At 33.4% G+C, this 22,247-nt stretch overlaps 1 protein-coding gene across 4 annotated transcripts in view; it reads right to left on the bottom strand.

Moving 5' to 3' along the window:
- The window catches only part of MCC (MCC regulator of WNT signaling pathway), a 236,033-nt gene that overhangs the window by 72,262 nt on the left and 141,524 nt on the right, over positions 1-22,247 (bottom strand). For 2 of the 4 annotated variants that reach the window (XM_058166079.1, XM_058166080.1), the window contains one exon: positions 2,630-2,743. In XM_058166079.1, the coding sequence (XP_058022062.1) occupies positions 2,630-2,743 (114 nt within the window). Of the gene's footprint in view, positions 1-1,634; positions 1,704-2,629; positions 2,744-13,711; positions 13,809-22,247 lie in introns of those variants that run through there. The other 2 variants (XM_058166081.1, XM_058166082.1) reach the window with 2 other exon arrangements.

Below are 22,247 nucleotides of genomic sequence, written 5' to 3'. Positions count from 1 at the left end.
ATCACTGATTTCATACTGAAAGGAATGAAATAATCATGCCTTGTATTGACAACATCATAGATATATTGCATACTAGGAAACTACTCAAGAGAATTCAAGGCAGATTAACAAACTACAATAGAAATGTCATGAATGTAATAATTTGTGATTATTAATACTAATCAAAGGATACACAAATCTGGTGTATGTATTAACTCCTGTCCAAACTGAGCAATTATTTCTTTTTTGATCTTTCTACTACTATAGTTAAAGATAGTCTTCAATAACTTGAACCGAAGTCCTAGATTAGAAACCAGGAGACTGTGAGTTCTAGTCCCACCTTAAATATGAGAGCTGGCTGGGTGACTCTCAGCCCGACTCACCTCACCAGCTTCTTGTTATGGAGAAAATACAAAGAGCAAAGAATAATCAGTATGTCTTAATACTTAAGTAGCAAGTAGGAGCAAGTTGCACTGCACAGTGGGTTACTCAACCCAGCAGTCAAGCTTTGTCCATAGCAATGTTCAATGTATATTTTGGCTAATAAACTGGTTAGCAGAGAATGAAGCCCATGAAAAAGAAATGATTCTTTAATTTTGTGAGCAAGTTTGTCAAGTGAGGAAGAGCCAAGGCCAGAACATTACAATTGCAGTTTCCTTACAGAGTATGGCCTATAGCAGCAGAAAAACTGTCATTGGAGGAAAGAAACTCAGCTGAAATTGCAACATAAAATTCCAACTGAGAACAGCCAGAAGTTTCTGCTGTAGAACAATACATCACCCCCACAGATGGCAAGAGAGAAACCTAGTCAAAGACAGCATATATTAGTGCTGAGGAATGGAGGAAACCAAGATCTCTCTAAATCAAATGGCAGTGATATAAAAACCATTTACAAGATATAGAAAAAAGTTAGGGAAAAAGAAAGAGGGAACTTTGCAAGGTTCATGGACAAGAAGAATTTAAATGGCAAGTTAGCTCCAAATACATAATGATGACAAAACAAGGAAAGATATAAAAGAGGTGAAGCCAAATTTTAGTTTCTCAAATTAACAAATTGATAAAGTTTTCTGGTCAGGTTTACTGTTTCTAACATAGTCTGGGAAAGCAGTCAAAGCTGAATCTGTAGGAGACAAACTAGCAGAATCAGGGAGAGGAGTGAAGCAGGGAATTAGTTTAAAGTCTTTATGTAGTCAAAAGAGGACGGCTGAACCCCTTGAATGCTGTTGGACCCCACCTAGTTTTACCCAGGGGCATAAAAAGATTCCTATGTATAGACATGAGCAATAAATACACTGTAAGCCGCCCTGAGTCTTCGGAGAAGGGCGGGATATAAATGTAAACAAAAACAAAAAAAAAAGCAAAACACTGAAACCTTTATGTGTGGACCTGATAGTTTGCATCTGACATTATCAATTCAGAGATAAATAGATAGTGGATGAACAATTCCTAAAAAGAAACTGAAAGTTAAAATTTGTTTTCTTCACACCTTTGTAGCAATAAAGAAAAAATGCTATTCATTAGCAACCACTGGAGTATTTCCTGAATATTTTGTACCATCCTAAATCTATAACAGGAAATATTTGTTCTATATTCTTATCGATACAGCCTAATTTTGCATTTGACTTTTTTTTACAATGCATCACATTGCTACTCACCTTTTTTTTCATAACTGTTATTACCAAGCCAGGTATTCCCATCCTTTACTTGTGGCTTCATTTAGTTTCCTAAGTGAAGAATTTGTATTTATCTTTACTGAATTCATTATATTATCTTTCAGCCCATTTCTCTAATCTCTTATGATGGTTTTGAATTTTACTTCTGTTTTCTTTGGTATTAACTGTCCTACTCTACTTTGTATCATCTGACATTTGTTTCCTTTTACCAATTCATCTAAGTCATTATAAGACTGTTTTAAGAGTCTAGGATCAGGTTCCAGTCTTGTGGCATCACACCCAATAACACTCCAATATGATGAAGTAGTCATTAGTGAATATTCTTCAAGTGCAATTTTGAGACTGTTACTATACGTATTAACCTGTCATGTCACCTTGTCCAGCCTTACCCAGTCTGCTAATCAAGTATTTTCTGTCCTTTTATCAAACGTTTTGCTAAAATAAAGGTATAGTATATGTATATTGCCACAATCTATTAAGAAAGCTTAATACCAGAAAGTAAAACACAGCTAGTCTAGCAAGACACTGCAGAAGACTTGCATTTTTCAGAAATCCATGCTGAATCGTGATAACTGTTTTCAAGCGCTTATAAATCAATTAATTTTTCTACAAACAGAAATTTTGCTTCAATGGGTGAGAAGCTCAATAAATATGCATACCCTTTTGAACTGAATGTACCACTTCCATGGTATGAAATTTTTTGGTCATATTTGCAGGAATTTTGTTTTTCATAAACTGTATAAACTCTTTGAATAGGGCAATAACTTGATTATGTATTATATTCTTTCGTTTAGAAAAATAGCACAATTTTGTTCTCCAATGCCCTTAGTATAAAGAAACTACTCTGATAGACTTTGTTATGTTCATCTGTGAAAAGTCACATTTGATGCCTTTGATGCAACAACAATTCTTTTGATTGGTTTAAATGCTTGAGGTATTGAGCCAAGGCCATTTTAGTAAGTTGAATAATGACTAACCTGAGCTTTTGCCAATTTCTTTTCCAACAAATCTCTCTCTCGTTCTGTTTGTTGTAAGCGCTTATTAAGATCAACGATGTCGCCTTTCAAAGATGCCAGGGCTGCTAAGTGGAACTGTAACAGATAAACAAAACGGAGCTAAAATTAAATTCAATCAATGAAACACATCCTGGTTGAGACAATGCAAGTGATATAATTCATATATAAATTTTCATAATTTGGAATTTCAAATGAATAAATAGAACAAATAATTTTGCATTATTCAAGTAATTCTACTTTGTAAATTTCCAGCATTAATATTTAATATATTTTCTTTTTTAAATTTTATAATTCATTTATTAACCAAATTTCTACTCTGCCACAATTTAGGGACTTTTGAAAGCTGACACTGGTTACAAAAAACAAGTAAAACATTCACTGATATAAACAGTAAAAATGTTAAAGCAACACCACCCAAATACAAAAAAAATATAAAAAAGTAAATATGGCAAAATAAAATTAGGAAAAGTCTTTTGAGTTACTCCATCTTTAAAAACTTCTAAAATATCAATGAAGAGGGTAGCTTAATTAAAACTAGGAGGTCAATCCACAGAATTGGTTTCATTAGAGAAAGGTGGCACTTCTAACTTTAGCCTCCTGGACCTTTCAAAAATGTGGGATCAGTAATAGTTCTCTCTGCTTAACCTATGTGATGGAGCCAGTAATGGCTGGAGCAGACTGCACTGCACCTAGGCAGCAAGCCATAAAGGGCTTGAAAAGTTAAAACCAACACCTTAAACTGTACCAGAAAACCAACCCGAACAAACACTCAGGTTCTTGACCATCAAGATGCAACAGAGAACCCTGATATACCCACAGCAGATCAGATTTACTAAGCTTCACCTTCACCTGTTTTTTTCCAGCCTGACCCAGGTAGCTTTCAGGCACCAGAAAAGAACATCGACAACAGTGATGTACAACTGGGTATCATCAGCATTCTCATGTTACATTGCCTGGTTGGATGACATCAAGCAGTAATATCCACTCAGGGGCCACTTAGACAATCATTACTTCCTCAATATCACAGATTAGAACTAACCACTGAAGAAGGAGCAGGACCATTATAGGCCATCGTCTGTTATCTCCAACCTCTGCATATAGTCCAGCAGGATACCATGATTGATGGTATAAAAAGCCATTGAAAGGTTTAGTCTAGAAGGGATTCACTATACTGATCCAGGTCTCCAAACTGGACTTGATCAATCCACTTACTCTAAAATGCTGTGAAATTGGTTCACTACCACCAGTTCAACAACCTTCCCAACAAAATCCAGTAAAATCACTGGGAATATGCTCTTCTTGTATAGTGTCTAGCGGAAATCACCTAAATCATAAAAATTAGTTTATGAATCATAAAGATTAACCATAAAGATTATTAGTTCAGTCCCAATCTCAAAGTGAAAACAATGATCCAAATGGAAAAGAATGTGAAATCCAGTTGATACCAGCTGCTTAATACTCAACCTAGAAATTTGACAATTATTTAAAATGGCAAGATGTAATTATTTTTTTGTGATTTCGTATTTTTATTGCCTATGTTACTGCTGTATTGGCAGGTGAACTGTCATTGAACGAACATCTACAAATCCATCATTATTTTATTTACACAAAATGACAGTATACACAGCAAACGAGATAACTATGCTGGATTTCGTATCACAGATCACTAGTCGAATATTTTCCAAGCGTTTAGGACTGTGTGATGTATCGGCGAATTATGCGAGCAGATCCCAGTAAGGTGGCCTTCTGCAGCTGACCAATGGTGATCTTGTCAGCGCCAATTGCTTTTAAGTGCTTGCCTAGGTCTTTAGGCACAGCTCCCAGTGTGCCAAGTATCACTGGAACCACCTGCACTGGTTTATGCCAGAGTCTCTGCAATTCGATTCTCAAATCTTGATATCTGGTGACTTTTTCAAGTTGTTTCTCATCAATTCTGCTGTCACCAGGTATAGCAATGTCGACTATCCACACTTTTTTCTTTTCCACAATCGTGATATCTGGGGTATTGTGTTCCAAAACTTTATCAGTCTGTATTTGGAAATCCCACAGTAGTTTTGCATGCTCATTTTCAATCACTTTTTCAGGCTTATGATCCCACCAGTTCTTTGCTACAGGCAGATGGTAGTTGTGACACAATTTCCAGTGGACCATCTGAGCGACTGTGTTGTGACGTCGTTTATAGTCGGTCTGAGCTATTGTCTTACAACAGCTCAGTATGTGATCAATGGTTTCATCTGCTTCTTTGCAGAGTCTGCATTTGGGATCATCAGCAGATTTTTCTATTCTGGCTTTGATTACATTTGTTCTAATGGCTTGTTCTTAGGCCGCAAGAATTAGGCCTTCTGCTTCTTTCTTCAATGTTCCGTTGGTTAGCCATAACCAAGTCTTTTCCTTATCTACTTTTCCTTAGATCTTTTCAAGGAACTGTCCATGCAGTGCTTTGTTATACCAGCTGTCAGCTCGAGCTTGCATTGCTGTTTTCCTATATTGATACTTGGTTTGCCGTATTTTTAGCAGCTTCTTCTTGTTGACCTCCATCAAAGCTGGTTCAACACTGTCTTTCACATAATCTGCCAGAGCATGTTTCTCTTCTTTCTTGCAAAAGTCCTCTGCCGCCTACCTTTCTGGGCAAATATAGCCTGTCAACGTCACTACGTGGGTGCAGCGCATAGTGTATGGTCATCAGTTTTCTTGTTTTCCTATCCAGGCTGTCCAGCTCTGCCTGTGTCCAGTTTACAATTCCAGCAGTATATTTGATAATGGGTATGGCCCAGCTGTTTATAGCCTTGATGGTGTTACCGCCATTCAGTTTACTTTTTAGAAGTTTCCTGACCCTTTGTGTGTATTCTTTGCTGGCCACATTTCACTTGCCCATGCTTGATATTGTCCCTTTCTTCAGTGCCACTGTGGCGCATTTGTCCAGGCCAAACTCCATGCTGATGTCAGTGCTGAAAACTCGAACTGTATTGGTCAGTGACTGGATTTCAATTTCTGATTTTCCGTATAGCTTCAAGTCATCGATGTACAGCAGGTGGGAGATTTTCTGTGAATTTTTAGCAGTTTGATAACCCAGGTTAGTTTTCTGTAAAATTGTTGACAAGGGGATCATAGCAATGATGAACAGCAGAGGTGACAAAGAATCACCCTGGAAAATCCCTCTTCTGATGTTGACCAGTCCGTAGTTTTCACTTCCAATAAACAGCTCTGTTTTCCAGTGCTTCATTGTATTTGCAATGAAATTACCGATGCACTTGCATATTCCGATAACGTCCAGGCACTTGATGATCCAACTGTGTGGTAGTGAATCAAATGCTTTCTTGTAGTCAATTCAAGTTGTATGCAGATTTGTTTTTCGGCTTTTGCAGTTTTCTAGCTTTTGTCAATCAGGAGCTGATCTTTTGTTCCTCTGCTTCCTCGTTTGTTTCCTTTCTGCTCTACTGGCAAGATGTTATTTGCTTCTAGGTAGTCCTGGATCCTATCAGCTATGATGCCGGTCAACAGCTTGAACATGGTTGGCAGACACGTTATTGGCCTGTAATTTACAGGTGTTGCCCCTTTTGCGGGATCCTTCTGTATCAAATAAGTTAACCATTCATTGATGTTTCCTGTCTGCAGCATCTCACTGAATTGTTCGGCCATTTTTCTGTGTAGGCTGGTCAGATATTTGATCCAAAAGCCATGCAGCTGATCTTTCCCAGGCGATGTCCAGTTCTTGATTTTCTTCATTCTGTTGCTTATCATTTCAGTAGTTATTTTCATTTGTTCCATTTTGTTCTTGGAGAATTTCGTCTCAAAGTCTCTGATCCATCCAGCATTTTTGTTATAACCTTTCTTAGTCTCCCACAGGTCTTTCCAAAACTAAGTAGTTGCCGTTTTCTCAGGTTTTTCAATTTTCATATCCCCCATCTGGTTCAGACTCTAATAGAACCGACTCTGGTCTGATTGGAACAATATATTTTGTTTGTACTGGATGACTCTGGCTTCGTATCTTTCGATTTTTCTTGCTGTTGCTGTTATCTGCTGCTTCACAACAACAACAACAACAACAACAACAATAATAATAATATTATTCTTAGAAGTACCCAAGATTATGTTCTCTTAAAAATGGTTACTTCATTATTCATTGATTTGTAGATTAATTGACTTTCAGATTATTCTGGGCAGATTGCATCCAAGGACAGGATTTGCCCATCAAGAAACAATTCTGATGCAGCAGAGAATTCTGATGTATCCACAGCACGTCAGCTTAATTGTTATTATTTATTCAGTATAAATGAATAAAACAATTTCACTATAAAATGGCTGTCTTTCTCAATAATATGTTATTAAGGAATTTAATGAACATTACATTCAACAACATGTACATATTCAAAACAAGCCAGTTTGATTTACTGGTTAAAGCACCATGCTAGAAACTGGGAGACTGTGAGTTCTAGTCTTGCCTTAGCCATAAAATCATCTGGGTGATCTTGAGCCAGTCACATTCTCTCACTCCTAGGAAGGAGAGGCAATGGCAAACTACTTCCGAAAAATCTTGTCACGACAACTGTAGGAATCTGTCCAAGGTAGCTCCAGGAGTCAAAAACTGATCTGAAGGTATACCAACCCCCTCCCCCATTTTCAATATGATTATTAGAGATGTGATGTTCTCAGAAGGAGTCTAAGGAAAAACAAATACTTTAATAGTGCAGGTCTTCTCAGAACTAAACTCAATTAACTGAATTGGAGTATCACTTATTAACATAAGAGCAAATGTCACAAAGCTTTAAGGAAAAAAACATTTTCTCTCTTTACTGGAAAAAATGAGCTATTTTTTTTTTATACTTTCCTAAAATCGAATAAAAATAATTTTGTGACAAGCATTGATGCAAATAGATATTGAAGATTTATGCTACTCCCAGCATTTATTCTTTACATAGTAAACTGACAGCAGGGAGATAAGACTTATATACACCTTTAAGAAATTGGAAGGAACCAAAATGGCAAAATAAAAGCACCTAGTGATCAGAGCGCATTGGTAAATTTCTATTTTTATCTTATATTATCTTTTAAAACTTTTTTAATTACTGGATCCTATGCATAAAGAGGAGATTATAGCATGGAAAAGAGAAGAAATGGCCAAAAAATAAAATAAATAAATTCTGACATACATATTCCTCAAACCTCTGAAAAAACAAAAAGTAGATGAAATTTTTAAAAAGCATGTGAAAACAAAAACTTAAGTAATGACTGCATGAAAGTTAACCCAATCAAACCCTGAACATGCTTTAAATAGATATGATTTGGTGAACTGGAACTCATAAGATGATAGTCAAGAGGAGGATCTAAGAACAAGTGAGGAACATAATTCCTTAGACATTTTAGATATACCAATCTTCTCTCCTCAGCAGCTACATGCTTGACTAGAGCACTTTCTACAAAAAGCTGTGAGGAAAAGATTTCTAAAAATGAAATATAGAACTTGTGTCCAAGGCAAAGTTTACTTGGACAGGGACATATCATAGAATGGACATATCAATTTTCGAATATAGAAATACAAGTGAAAGTAGAGTCATTGTAAGTGGTGCATTTACCTGATCTTTCCACAATATATTGACTCACTGTGTCCAAGCTGGAAAGGAAAGGAGGAAAGGAGGTGGAAGGAAGGAAGGAAGGAAGGAAGGAAGGAAGGAAGGAAGGAAGGAAGGAAGGAAGGAAGGAAGGAAGGAAGGAAGGCACTTACTGCCAGTTTCCCACAATGAAACTCAATTGGGAAGCCAACTAGAAGTTGGAAGTTGTCCAACTCCCACTGATTTTTGCCCACCTGTTGTAATTCTCTGTTTAGGTAAGAAAATATTCTTGAAACAATGATCCAAAGCATTATGAGTTGTCTAGTCATCCCTAAAACTTTGTTGCTTAAGCTGTAGCAAAGTCATTTTAAAAGTCATAGCTAAAACATCTGTAAAATATGCAGAAGCAGTCACCCCTAGATTAATAGCTTATTTTCCTCATGTCATTAAGAAAGTGTAGTAAAAAATGTACTAATGTAGCTATAGTCTTTAATATAAAAGGCCTGCAATTTGCAACTTCAGTGTACATAAAACCTTGTATTGCTTTTTTTGTTTATTGGATAGAAGACTCAATAAGTTCGTTGAATAGAGATTTGCAATCTTTCACTCGATCAAAAAGTGTGCCAAAGCCCACTGCAACTACATCGCAAAAAAAAAGCTTTAAGAGTTGTAAACCTAACCTTGCGTAGCTTCTTCTCCAAAAACACTACTCTACTAACCAGAGCATATAAAACATTTGCTAGACCAATTCTTGAATACAGCTCGACTGTCTGGAACCCATACCACATTTCTGACATCAATACAATTGAACGTGTCCAGAAATATGTTACAAGAAGAGTTCTCCACTCCTCTGAATACAACAAAATACCTTATGCCACCAGACTTGAAATCCTGGATTTAGAAAATTTAGAACTACGCCGTCTCCAACATGACTTGAGTTTAACTCAGAATCATCTATTACAATGTTCTTCCTATCAAAGACTATTTCAGCTTCAATTGCAACAATACACGAGCACACAATAGATTTAAGCTTAATGTTAACCGCTCCAATCTTGATTGCAGAAAATATGACTTCAGTAACAGAGTTGCTAATGCCTGGAATACACTACCTGACTCTGTGGTCTCTTCCCAAAATCCCACAATCTTCAACCAAAAACTGTCTACTATTGACCTCACCCCATTCCTAAGAGGTCTATAAGGGGCGTGCATAAGAGCACAAGAATGCCTACCGTTCCTGTCCTATTATTTCCTTTCTTTACACTCAATTAATTTAGTTATTACATACTCATACTTATATATATACTTATATACTGTATAGTTATTTCATGCTTACGCTCATATATACTGTGTGACAAAATAAATAAATAAAAATAAAATAAATAAAAAAATAAAAAAACTTAATGGTTCCTAGACAGCCTCCTTCCCAATCCATAAGTAGCAATATCACACACAGAATATACAATATCCTCAAGCAAGAACTTTTGTATCTCAGTCAAATAAGAAACCAATAATTCCTTGTACAAATTTTAAATATCTAAACTGTGACTTTTGGTTGGGGATACAAATGAACAAGAAGCAGAAAATATATCACTAAAAAGTAATGTAATTTTCACCTTTTTCAATTATATTTTTCAATTCAAGTTTAGCAGCCTTTTTGTGTCATCTTGCTTTTTGCTACTTTCTTTGTACTTCAAAATTTTAGCAATAAACACATAAATTAAAAAGAAAAAATATATAATATGCTTAACAAATTCTTCTCATAAGCAGTGGTCCAGATGTCTTGACTATAGGTCCCTCAGTGACAGCAATCATGGCATCTGAGATGAAGGGCAATGAAGGCCAACACATTTGGCAAAGAAAGACTAGGCAAATGGATAAAATCTTTTCTCAACAAAACATTTTTTGTATTCTGAATTGGAATGATGTTCCATTCAAGAACATCACAAATGCAAAGAAAAATTCTGAATCAAACAAAGCTCAGATTAAAAATTCTTGTTTTCTTTGTTGTTGTTTTATTTTTTTAAGGCATGTTGTGCCCTACAGGGAGCTAAGAGGCCTGCACCTGTTCAACATAGAAGCAGGAGAAATGCTGTGTCCATAGAAGTTACCGGTGCCTGGAGCAAGTTTCATTGTAGATCAAACTAGAGATTTTCCTTAAGGTTCTAAACCACAGAATTGGAAAGAGAGCGATAACTAAATTAAAAAAGGCCTAGCCTGTAGTAGATGCAGAAGTAAAATTATACCTGAATATCTCACACCTTTTGAAACCCTTTCAATTCCAATCTAAATTGCTATTTGATGACTGTGGGGTTGGAGTGGGCTTAACTTAATGATAGGAATGAGGGTGGTTTCTTTTTCCATCCTTACCATTAACATATGTGGAGGAAAGAAGGGAGAAAGAAAGAAGGGAGAAACACATGCAAAAGGATCTAAACTTTTTTTCGTCTTGTCCCTTTGAGTGATGTTGTCAGATCCTCAGATGACTTCTTGTGGTATCTTGGAACATCAAGAGACTGAGTTGTGACTTTCAGTACCTCAAACATTGCCTATATTTTCTATGAGTCTATTTACAGGATCTGGGAGTGTGTGCTGGTCTGTGTGTTGCATTTATAGTGCCTGTTGTAAATGGCTTTTTAGGTGTTGATTGGGGTGTGTTGATGGCTGGCTTTTGAATTGAGTTGAGTTGAATCTGTTTTCAACTCAAGGACCAAAGATAAAATATAGTGAAACAACTGTCCCTAGCTGATACTTCCAGTTTGTTATCTTACACCAATTGCTCTAAGATATGGTTACACTTATAGTGTATGGTATAGCAACAAATGCTATGGGATGTTTATGGTATCTTTTAAAAAATTATCTTCGTATCCAAACTTCTTTCATATAAATCACAGCTCTATTCCAGCTCCTACTCTGCTGGCATTCAGGAGGTGTGAGAAGACCTGGTTCTGCCAACTGGCATAGGGATCTAAGAGGGACATGCAACACTTGGAAGGATTAAGGAGGCTCCCTCTGGCTTTTTAACTTGTTTTTACATCTGTGTCTAACTTATATTTACCTATATCTCCATATGGTTGTATGGCTTTTATTTGTAAACCACTCAGTAACATAATTTTTGATAAATGAATAAAGTATACAGAATCAAATGCAATAATGATATAAAGTAGCTAAATTTAATATGCACAGTCATGTAAAAAATGAAGTACACCCTCTTTGAATTCTATGGTTTAACATACCAGGACATAAGTAAAAATCATCTGTTCCTTAGCAGTTCTTAAAAGTAGATAAATACAACCTCAGATGAATAAAAATACCTGATATATTATACCATATCAACATTTATATTAGAAAAAGAAACCAAAATGGAGAAGCCGTGTGTGAAAAACTAAGTACAGGCTTACTCCCTTCATATGTCTGAAGTGGTTAAGTAGCAGCCAGATGCTATTCAAGTGCAGTTCATAAACTGATCATCAGCAAGTGTGACTACCTCTATAAAAGCTGAAGTTTTAAAAGTTTGCTGATCTCTGGTACTGAGGTGTATGTTAATTCAATACCAAAGAGGAAAGACATCGGTAATGATCTTAGAGAATTGTTGCTGCCCATCAAACTGAAAAGGATTATAAAGCCATTTCCTAAAAATTTAAAGCCCATCATTCTACAGTGATGAAGATTATTCACAAGGAAAACATTCAAGACAGTTGCCAATCTTCCCAGGAGTGGATGTCCTGGCAAATTTACCCTGATGTCAGACCATGTAATGTTCAGAGAAACTGCAAAAAGAGTTTTATCTTATCTGCAGGCCTCAGTTAATGTGTTAATTGTTGATGTTCATGATAGTATAATTAGAAAAAGACTGAACAAGTATGGTTTGTTTGGAAGGGTGACCAGGAGAAAGCCTCTTCTCTCTAAAAAGAACCTGGCAGAATTGCTTAGGTTTGCATCTGAACAAATCACAAGACTTCTGGAACACTGTCCTTTGGACAAATGAGACCAAAGTGGATAATGTACAAGGCCACGTTTGGTGAAAACCAAACATAGCATATCAGCACAAACATCTCATACAAACCATCAATCATAGTGGTTTAAAGATGATGATTTGGGCTTGCTTTGCAGCCACATGACCTGGGCACCCTGAAGTCATTGAGTTGATCATGAACTCTTCTGTATACTAAACTATTCTAGACTAAATGTGAAGCCATCTGTCCAATATCTAAAATTTGGCCAACACTGGGTCATGCAACAGGACAATGATCCCAAGCAGATCAGCAAATCTAGAACAGAATGGTTGAAAAAGAAAAGAATCAACGTGTTGCAATGACCCAGTCAAAGTCCAAACCACAACCCGATTGAAATACAGTGGTGGGATGTTAAGAGAGCTGCACCTAAATAAATGCCCAAAAATGTTAATTAACTGAAGCAATATTATAAAGAAGAATAGGCCAAAATTCTTCCACAATCATATGAGAGACTGATAAAGTCATATAGACAATGATTACTTCAGGTTATTGCTGCTAAAGGTGGTTCTACAAGCTATAGAAAGGTGTACTTAAGTTTTTCACATTTTTCAGTTTCTCTGCATTTTGTCTTTCTTTTTGTAAAATAAAAGATGACATGATGTAATATGTTGTTAATCTGAGATTGTATTTACCTACTTTTAAGAACTGTTAAGAACCCGATGATTTTTTTACGATGTCCTGATATATAAAACCATAGAACTCAAAGAGGGTGTACTTTCTTTTTCACATGACTGTATACATGGGTATGTGTATAAATATGAGGATTTGGGCATCTATTTTTTCCGTATTTCATTAAATAATTACTTTTGCATTCAGAAGATCCATGGGCTTTTTTTAAAATTAAAAAAATGCCAGGAATTAGAACATGGCAAAATCCAAACTAAATTTTGTGAACACATAGCAATATAGCCAATACTATGGCAATCCGTTATAATTCTCAATTGCAACTATAAATTTGTTGGTAGATATATATTATAATTTACGCCACGGTCATCAATCTAACTACAGAGCTATGTGCTAAACTTTACTGGGAAACTTATTTATGAAACCAGTTAACAAAGAGCTATCAATAGAAAATATATAGAAAGAAATACACAGTATATACTTTATAGCATCCAGTATTAAAAAGGAGATCTAAGAATCAGATTTGCTTTTTAGATATTTCTCCCAGTAACACGTATTCATAAATCCTACATATAGTCATAAATCTTACATAGCTGTTATGCTTTCAGTGAAAAAACTCTTAAGCCTAGAATTGAGGCTTACGCCTAGAACAAACTTGCTGTAGGACAAAAACCATGTATAATTTTTTAATAGTTTAGTAAAAGAAAGAGGACCAATTGTAAATTTCTGGAAAATGTTTCCCTGCATTTGTAAAGAAATCAATGGATCCCTTACAGATATTGTCTATTCTGTTCTCTAACCATTAAACATTTCATTCTCTTACTAAAACATTTATATTTATGAATATTCACACTAACCTGAGAAGAGTATCAGAGTTCCAAAGGTTGTGATTCTGCCTCAAAGACTGAACAGCCAACGCTTTGCTTCTAACCTTGAGCAAGGCTCTACCCCACCCAGTTGGAACAGCTCAGTGACGATTAGGTAGAAACACCGATGTGCTCATGTATTTTTCTCACCAAACAGGTTTTCAAGCTTGTATCAGCCAATGAATGGAAAAGCCACTTAAACAAAATTAAAGTCGTAGAAATACACCATACTCAAACTCTTACATTTCTGAGCAGGAAACTATTTTTTTAAAGTCCTATGTTTTCAGTATTGTTAAAACCTAACTGCCTTGTACGTTCATAAAAGACTACCAATACAAAGCAAAAGTGCCTGAGATGGAATTCTAAGTAATTTTTTTTAGAAGCAAAAAAAATGGTCTAGTATTTGAGAAAATGCATGAATTGCTAATGTGACATAGAGAATAAAAATACTATTTTCCATGAAACCCCCTTATTTTGCTATTTTAAATAAACAGGTATCCTTAAATCCTGAAAAACACTGTATTCCAAATAACTGATTCATATAATCATTTTAAAAAAAGGATTGCTGATTGGGGGTAGATGGTTGTAGTGTAATATACTTAACAAATTATTATTATTATTATTATTATTTATTAAATTTTTATACCGCCCTTCTCCTGAAGGACTCAGGGCGGTGTACAGCCAAAATAAAATACAAGGTATGTACAGTTAAAAACGAATTAAAACATAGCAAAATTACGAAACGGCTGATAATTAAAATTAAAATTTAAAATATTTAAAATATTAATAAAACCCCAGTTTAAAATCAAACTATTATGCCAGTCCCGCTTGAATAAATAAGTATGTTTTTAGCTCACGACGGAAGGTCCGAAGATCAGGCACTTGACGTAGGCCAGGGGGGAGTTCATTCCAGAGCGTCGATGCTCCCACAGAGAAGGCCCTACTCCTGGGGCCGCCAGCCGATACTGTTTGGCGGACGGCACCCTGAGGAGACCCTCTCTATGAGAGTGTACGGGTCGGTGGGAGGCATAGGGTAACAGCAGGCGGTCTCTTAAGTACCCGGGTCCTAAGCCATGGAGCGCTTTAAAGGTGGTAACCAAAATCTTGAAGCGCACCCGAAAGACCAATTAGGAACATTTTGTTTCTTTTTAAAACTGTAACTGATAATTTGGAATGAAGTTATTCAGAAGTAATTATATATACATAATTTGCCTTTCTCTGCATCTTCAGCAGAAATTAGCTGGATGAATGAACTGAGATTAATCCCAAAATGGAGCTGCTTTGTAGAATGCTAAAGAAAGACATATTTAGCTGGATTCACCTCTTCTCACAGAAATACACAATGTCACACACACAAGTGTGTGAGAGTGAAAGTGTCACAAGTAACTGTAAGTATAATGGAATATATTCTATTTATACCTGTTCACAGAAATATGAAAATACATAGATGGTATTGATTAATGTTCCTTTATGAAGTTTTTGAAACGGGAGTATGTTAAATCCCATATTTTATGGGAAGTGCAGATATTCCCATAAAGGCGACCTTTATTAGTCAATTCTCTACCGCAATGTTGCATCAGAGGGAGTTGCACAGAACAGGTCTTCCTTCTAATCTCTCAGAGTTATAATAGGTCCACTGTAAAGCAGCTGCAATTTTGTAATACACTTGTTTATAGTCTTGGGACTGCATAATCGCCATGGAACATGTTCTAATATGTCAGCTATATCAAATTAAGTATACAAAATAATTTATGTTTGCAAGTTAAGAAGCGTAACACTGGAGAATGACTAGTCTGAGCATTCAAACGATAATATAATCAAAGAAAAGTATCTTAAGAAAACACTGTCTGGTTCTTGAATGTTCACTGGAGGGCACAGTTAATTAACTTCCTTTAAACAAGCATCCTTGCTTCCTCATTTAAGAAAGTAAGCAGAAATTCTGCTCAAGTATACAGTATCTCATAGCAGTGATTAGCAATTAATTTCCACTGTGACTGTAAATAAGATTGCATATATATATGCTATGATGTGTATATTGCTTATACAGCCAACTTTAGGCATCCTGGCAAGATTTATTGAAGCGTAAGATGAGGGAAGTTACATTTTTTTCAATTAGGAAAATACATGCCTTTTATTAAGCAAAATTTTACGATCTGAGTTAATTGAGCTAATTGTGTTTTTAAATAGATTTATCACTTTTTTTTATTTGAATTTATATCCCACCCTTCTCCGAAGACTCAGGGCGGCTTACACTGTGTTAAGCAATAGTCTTCATCCATTTGTATATTATATACAAAGTCAACTTTATTGCCCCCAAAAATCTGGGTCCTCATTTTACCTACCTTATAAAGGATGGAAGGCTGAGTCAACTTTGGGCCTGGTAGGACTTGAACTTGCAGTAACTGTAAGCAGCTGTGTTAATAAGCCACCAGAGGCTAGGTTCATATTGCTAGGTTCAACTCAAGCATGTCCAAATCAATAAGCTGAAGACATATTTATTTCGTCAAGCAGGACTGGCATAGGATTTTAGAATTTTAATTCTTGTTACTGGGGTTTTAATTCAATTGGTTTTATTGTTTTATATGTATTTTATATAGGTCCACTGTAAAGCAGCTGCAATTTTGTAATACACTTGTTTATAGTCTTGGGACTGCATAATCGCCATGGAACATGTTCTAATATGTCAGCTATATCAAATTAAGTATACAAAATAAATAAATAAATAAATAAATAAATAAATAAATAAATAAATAAATAAATAAATAAATAAATAAATAAATAAATAAATAAATAAATAAATAAATAAATAAATAAATAAATAAATAAATAAATAAATAAATAAATAAATAAATAAATAAATAAATAAATAAATAAATAAATAAATAAATAAATAAATAAATAAATAAATAAATAAATAAATAAATAAATAAATAAATAAATAAATAAATAAATAAATAAATAAATAAATAAATAAATAAATAAATAAATAAATAAATAAATAAATAAATAAATAAATAAATAAATAAATAAATAAATAAATAAATAAATAAATAAATAAATAAATAAATAAATAAATAAATAAATAAATAAATAAATAAATAAATAAATAAATAAATAAATAAATAAATAAATAAATAAATAAATAAATAAATAAATAAATAAATAAATAAATAAATAAATAAATAAATAAATAAATAAATAAATAAATAAATAAATAAATAAATAAATAAATAAATAAATAAATAAATAAATAAATAAATAAATAAATAAATAAATAAATAAATAAATAAATAAATAAATAAATAAATAAATAAATAAATAAATAAATAAATAAATAAATAAATAAATAAATAAATAAATAAATAAATAAATAAATAAATAAATAAATAAATAAATAAATAAATAAATAAATAAATAAATAAATAAATAAATAAATAAATAAATAAATAAATAAATAAATAAATAAATAAATAAATAAATAAATAAATAAATAAATAAATAAATAAATAAATAAATAAATAAATAAATAAATAAATAAATAAATAAATAAATAAATAAATAAATAAATAAATAAATAAATAAATAAATAAATAAATAAATAAATAAATAAATAAATAAATAAATAAATAAATAAATAAATAAATAAATAAATAAATAAATAAATAAATAAATAAATAAATAAATAAATAAATAAATAAATAAATAAATAAATAAATAAATAAATAAATAAATAAATAAATAAATAAATAAATAAATAAATAAATAAATAAATAAATAAATAAATAAATAAATAAATAAATAAATAAATAAATAAATAAATAAATAAATGAATGAATGAATGAATGAATAAATAAATAAATAAATAAATAAATAAATAAATAAATAAATAAATAAATAAATAAATAAATAAATAAATGAATGAATGAATGAATGAATGAATGAATGAATGAATGAATGAATGAATGAATGAATGAATGAATGAATGAATGAATGAATGAATGAATGAATGAATGAATGAATGAATGAATGAATGAATGAATGAATGAATGAATGAATGAATGAATGAATGAATGAATGAATGAATGAATGAATGAATGAATGAATGAATGAATGAATGAATGAATGAATGAATGAATGAATGAATGAATGAATGAATGAATGAATGAATGAATGAATGAATGAATGAATGAATGAATGAATGAATGAATGAATGAATGAATGAATGAATGAATGAATGAATGAATGAATGAATGAACGAACAAACAACAGTAATCTATATTGTGAACTCAACTGCAATAATGCTCAAATAATAGTTAAATTTGGTATGTCTCAGTGAAGATAACGACTGTTTCTTTGTTAGTTCTGGGTTCACCTTCTTAATGAAGTGGCAAGGCCAAGACTTAAAAGATTTTTCTGGAATCACAACTAATGCTTGATCAGCAGGTGGAGGCAGGGGTGAAAAGCTCCCAGTTTCAACCAGATCGGCTGATCCGGTAACAATGGTGGAGAGTGGTTCAGAGATCCAGTAGCAAAAACCCCTGCCCCGCCCCCCCCACTCATGCCCACCCAAGGCCTGGTTGCCCGCTTCCCCGTTTCTTTAAAAAAATGTTTTTAAAAGATAAAAAAAGGCTCTGCCAATCACAACTGAGCTGCGGATCGTCAGAGACTTTTTTTACTTTTAAAAGCATTTTTACAACCTATTCGGCCAAATAGGTTGTTAAAAATGCTTTTAAAAGGTTTAAAAAAAGGCTCTGATGATCCCAGCTGAGCTGCCTGATCGTCAGAGCTTTTTTTTTACTTTTAAGAGCCTTTTTTTACAACCTATTTGGCCAAATAGGTTGTAAAAATGCTTTTAAAAGGTAAAAAAAGGCTCTGACAATCACAGCTGAACCATGCGATCATGACAGCATTTTTTTTACTTTTGAAAGCATTTTTTTACAACCTATTCAGCTGAATAGGTTGTAAAAAATGCTTTTAAAAGTTAAAAAAAAGATCATTTTTTGTTTTGTTGTTTTTGTTTTTTACATTTATACCCCGCCCTTCTCCGAAGACTCAGGGCGGCTTACAGTGTATAAGGCAATAGTCTCATTCTATTTGTATATTTTTACAAAGTCAACTTATTGCCCCCCCAACAATCTGGGTCCTCATTTTACCTACCTTATAAAGGATGGAAGGCTGAGTCAACCTTGGGCCGGGCTCGAACCTGCAGTAATTGCAGGCTTTGTGTTCTTAATAACAGGCCTTACCAGCCTGAGCTAAACCGGCCCCTAATGTGCCACAGCTGATCATCCCCTCAATGCGCACTGTTCTACTTACCCAAGCCTCCTTTTGGTGTGCACTGCACACGCACACCTTGCATTTGGTGCACATGCACAGCCAGCGAACCAGTGGTAAACCGGTTCAGATTTCACCATTTGATGGAGGCCATGGTCATGGGGCCTCTGCCCAGCTGCAGCAAATATGGCTGTCGGGGCTCTCTCTGGAACAAGATACTCTGGCAACCAAAGTCTTACCCTCATTGCCTTGAAACTGGGACTGTCTTTAAAACTATCTGACAATTGTGACTGATGCAGAATGCACTGGCCTTCACTAAAAGCCTCTTTCAGCTATTTGATATGGTTTCTATAGGCTTTAAAATTGATTATGATACATTTCAAAATACAAGATTTTTAAACCAAGGATTACCATAGGAGTGGCATGCAGGGAATTGCAATCCAGATAATATAGCACCAGGACATCTGGTATTAAAAATAATTCAGGGGTATTAACCTGTTGAATGGGTTGGGAATCATATCCAAGGCTTCTGGAGATAATCTTTTTTTATATAAATATTTTGGCTCTTTTTCTTGTTACTTGATTTTTAAAAATTCTATTTGGTTGCCTTTGATTTATTCCAATCTATTGATTTCTACCTTGACCAATGCCCTGGGCAGAGTATGATTGTTACTAGCAGAGAAAACACAGCCAACAGTACAACATTCAACTCTCATTGAGGATATTTCCTGAGGATTTCTAAGGCTGGTAATCAAATGGCAGTTCACAGCAATTCTATTTTTTCCTTCTTAATGGAGTGCCTCTGAATAGAAAAGAGGAACTCCATTTTCAAATTTTTTGATATATTTCCAAATTTTCTGATACAGCAGCCAACCCAAGGACATATTACGTATTTTCTAAAAGATCAGCAATTTAATATGAAATTACTGGATGGCTATTATCACTATTTTTTATTTTTTTATTTCAATAAATAGTGGTATCAGTAGTAGAATGATGTTCAAGCCATGTGACTTTTAAATTTTTATTCTTATAATTCATGTTTTACATTCCGTTCCCTTATATAGTATATATAATATTACAAAGCCTTTTTCAGCCAAATATAGATGTAAAAATTTCATTAAAACATTTAATGATCAAACTAATAAAAATATGAAAATGTCCAGGGTTAGTGTAAGCTACTACTTATAGTTTATAAGTGAAATGATATATGTTGTGCTTCTCTAGATTTCAGTGTTTGCTTCCTCTCAGTACATTAAGGGAACAGGGTTTTGTACTTACTACCATTGACATGGCTGTAAATCTAAGTAATGTTACAAGAACATAAATCTTGAATTTTGCAGGCTTCCAATATATAGCCATCACATACTGACCACCTTTAAAGTTTTTTTACTTGACTGAACTACATCAATAAAAATAAAAAGCACGATAAATCAGACAATGGAGTAAATATGTTATTCTCTTCCTTTTGCCTTATGATTATGTGCCTGTCCCATGGCAACTATTTTGTGTCAGTAATATATGGCATGGTCCCAAAATTCTGTATGATCCTATCAGTTAAAAGAGATAGGTGAATCTTGTTATTAAAGAATGATGGATTTTATTATTATTATACAGGGAATCTATTATCCCTAGATTGAATTTGGAGGTCTGTCTATGATCTGCAATGCTCAGTAAGTTTCAGAACTTCAGTTATCTGAAAGATCCTATTTTGAAACCCAATTTTCATTTGGGTTTCAAAATTTTGGGCAAGCTGAATCAATTGAATCAATTTGATGCAAACTCAAAGGCAGGGCTTTCTTGAGGCTCTCCCCAAATTTTATAATTCCTTTAAAAGTGCTTAATCAATAAACTGAGTTGTAATTGTATTCATATTGATTTAAGCAGTTGCTTTCTCATATTATTTTATTTGCTTTTATATTATTTCCATGATACATTATTCTGTATTTTATTCCATTTGCATCAATGATTTATCCAAGTTCTATTTTTTACTCCACGAGCTCAAAATTAAATAAGTAGAAACTCTCCGCCCCTCCAATTGTCCCTCATAATAACAATAGTGTAAAATTAAACTGAGATGGAGTGAGACCTTCCAGAGTTTCTATGGTTGAAGTTAGATTGATATCTCAGTCTCTTTAATCCTAGTCTACATCTAACATTAAGTTTCTTCAGTTAAATAAGGTGGAAAAAAGAAATACAAATTCACATTTTAGCATAGCAATCTGTGATCATATATTTCACAATTCTTTCACAAACCTCTTAAGTTTCTAACTTGACTTTCTATCTTCTAGAGATAAAGTTTATTATTAACATGAAAATATAAAACAGTAATATTGTTGTGTCAGACTTACATTTCACTTCAAACTCATCTCTACTTCCACTTTTCAGAAATGTATCTCCTTGTAAAACAATATTTCTAGACTATATCAGCTCATACTAAAAATGTTGCAGAGATATACATAAACGTCTTTAGTTACAATCGCTTGCTCCATCCCATGATGTGTTAATTAAAATTGAGACTTTTAAAGAGATTAAGCTTTTGCACAGGTTGGGTGAGGGAATGTGTAATGTAATAATCTACAGGAAATTCTAGAAGCCATAACTAACTACTATGTATTTACCAAGTAATTGAAAATCACCAGAGCAGTTGCCCTCTTATACATATATCAGAATTACTTTCAGAGAAGAAATATAATGGATTAAAAGAAGCAATTGCCTTGATCTTATGCAGTTAACTAAATCCTGGCAAATATATAAATGAAATAATTCTTTCACAAACCTCTTAAGTTTCTAACTTGACTTTCTATCTTCTAGAGATAAAGTTTATTATTAACATGAAAATATAAAAGAAATACAAATTCACATTTTAGCATAGCAATCTGTGATCATATATTTCACAATTCTTTCACAAACCTCTTAAGTTTCTAACTTGACTTTCTATCTTCTAGAGATAAAGTTTATTATTAACATGAAAATATAAAAGAAATGAGCAAAAGTAGCAATGGAGCTGTTACAATTTAGTAAAGTGTGATGTTTATAATCAGCATTTTAAAAAAGCTAAGCAAATCCACCAATATACTCTCTATATAGAAAATAAACAGTTGAGAAGTATTTCTTGTGGCAAAACCTAAAGTATTAATTTTCAAATTTGAATATATTCATGAATGCATAATTGTAAAAAAACTACTATTGCTAGAATCTGAAGGATTTGAGATTTCCTCACCCATTTATAGGTATTTTCATCTAAAACATAAGA

The sequence above is a fragment of the Ahaetulla prasina genome, chromosome 2 (assembly GCF_028640845.1).
Source record: "Ahaetulla prasina isolate Xishuangbanna chromosome 2, ASM2864084v1, whole genome shotgun sequence".
NCBI classification, from domain to species: domain Eukaryota; kingdom Metazoa; phylum Chordata; class Lepidosauria; order Squamata; family Colubridae; genus Ahaetulla; species Ahaetulla prasina.
The sequence above is the reverse complement of the archived record's forward strand: the minus strand, read 5'-3'. Positions and strand labels throughout refer to the sequence as shown.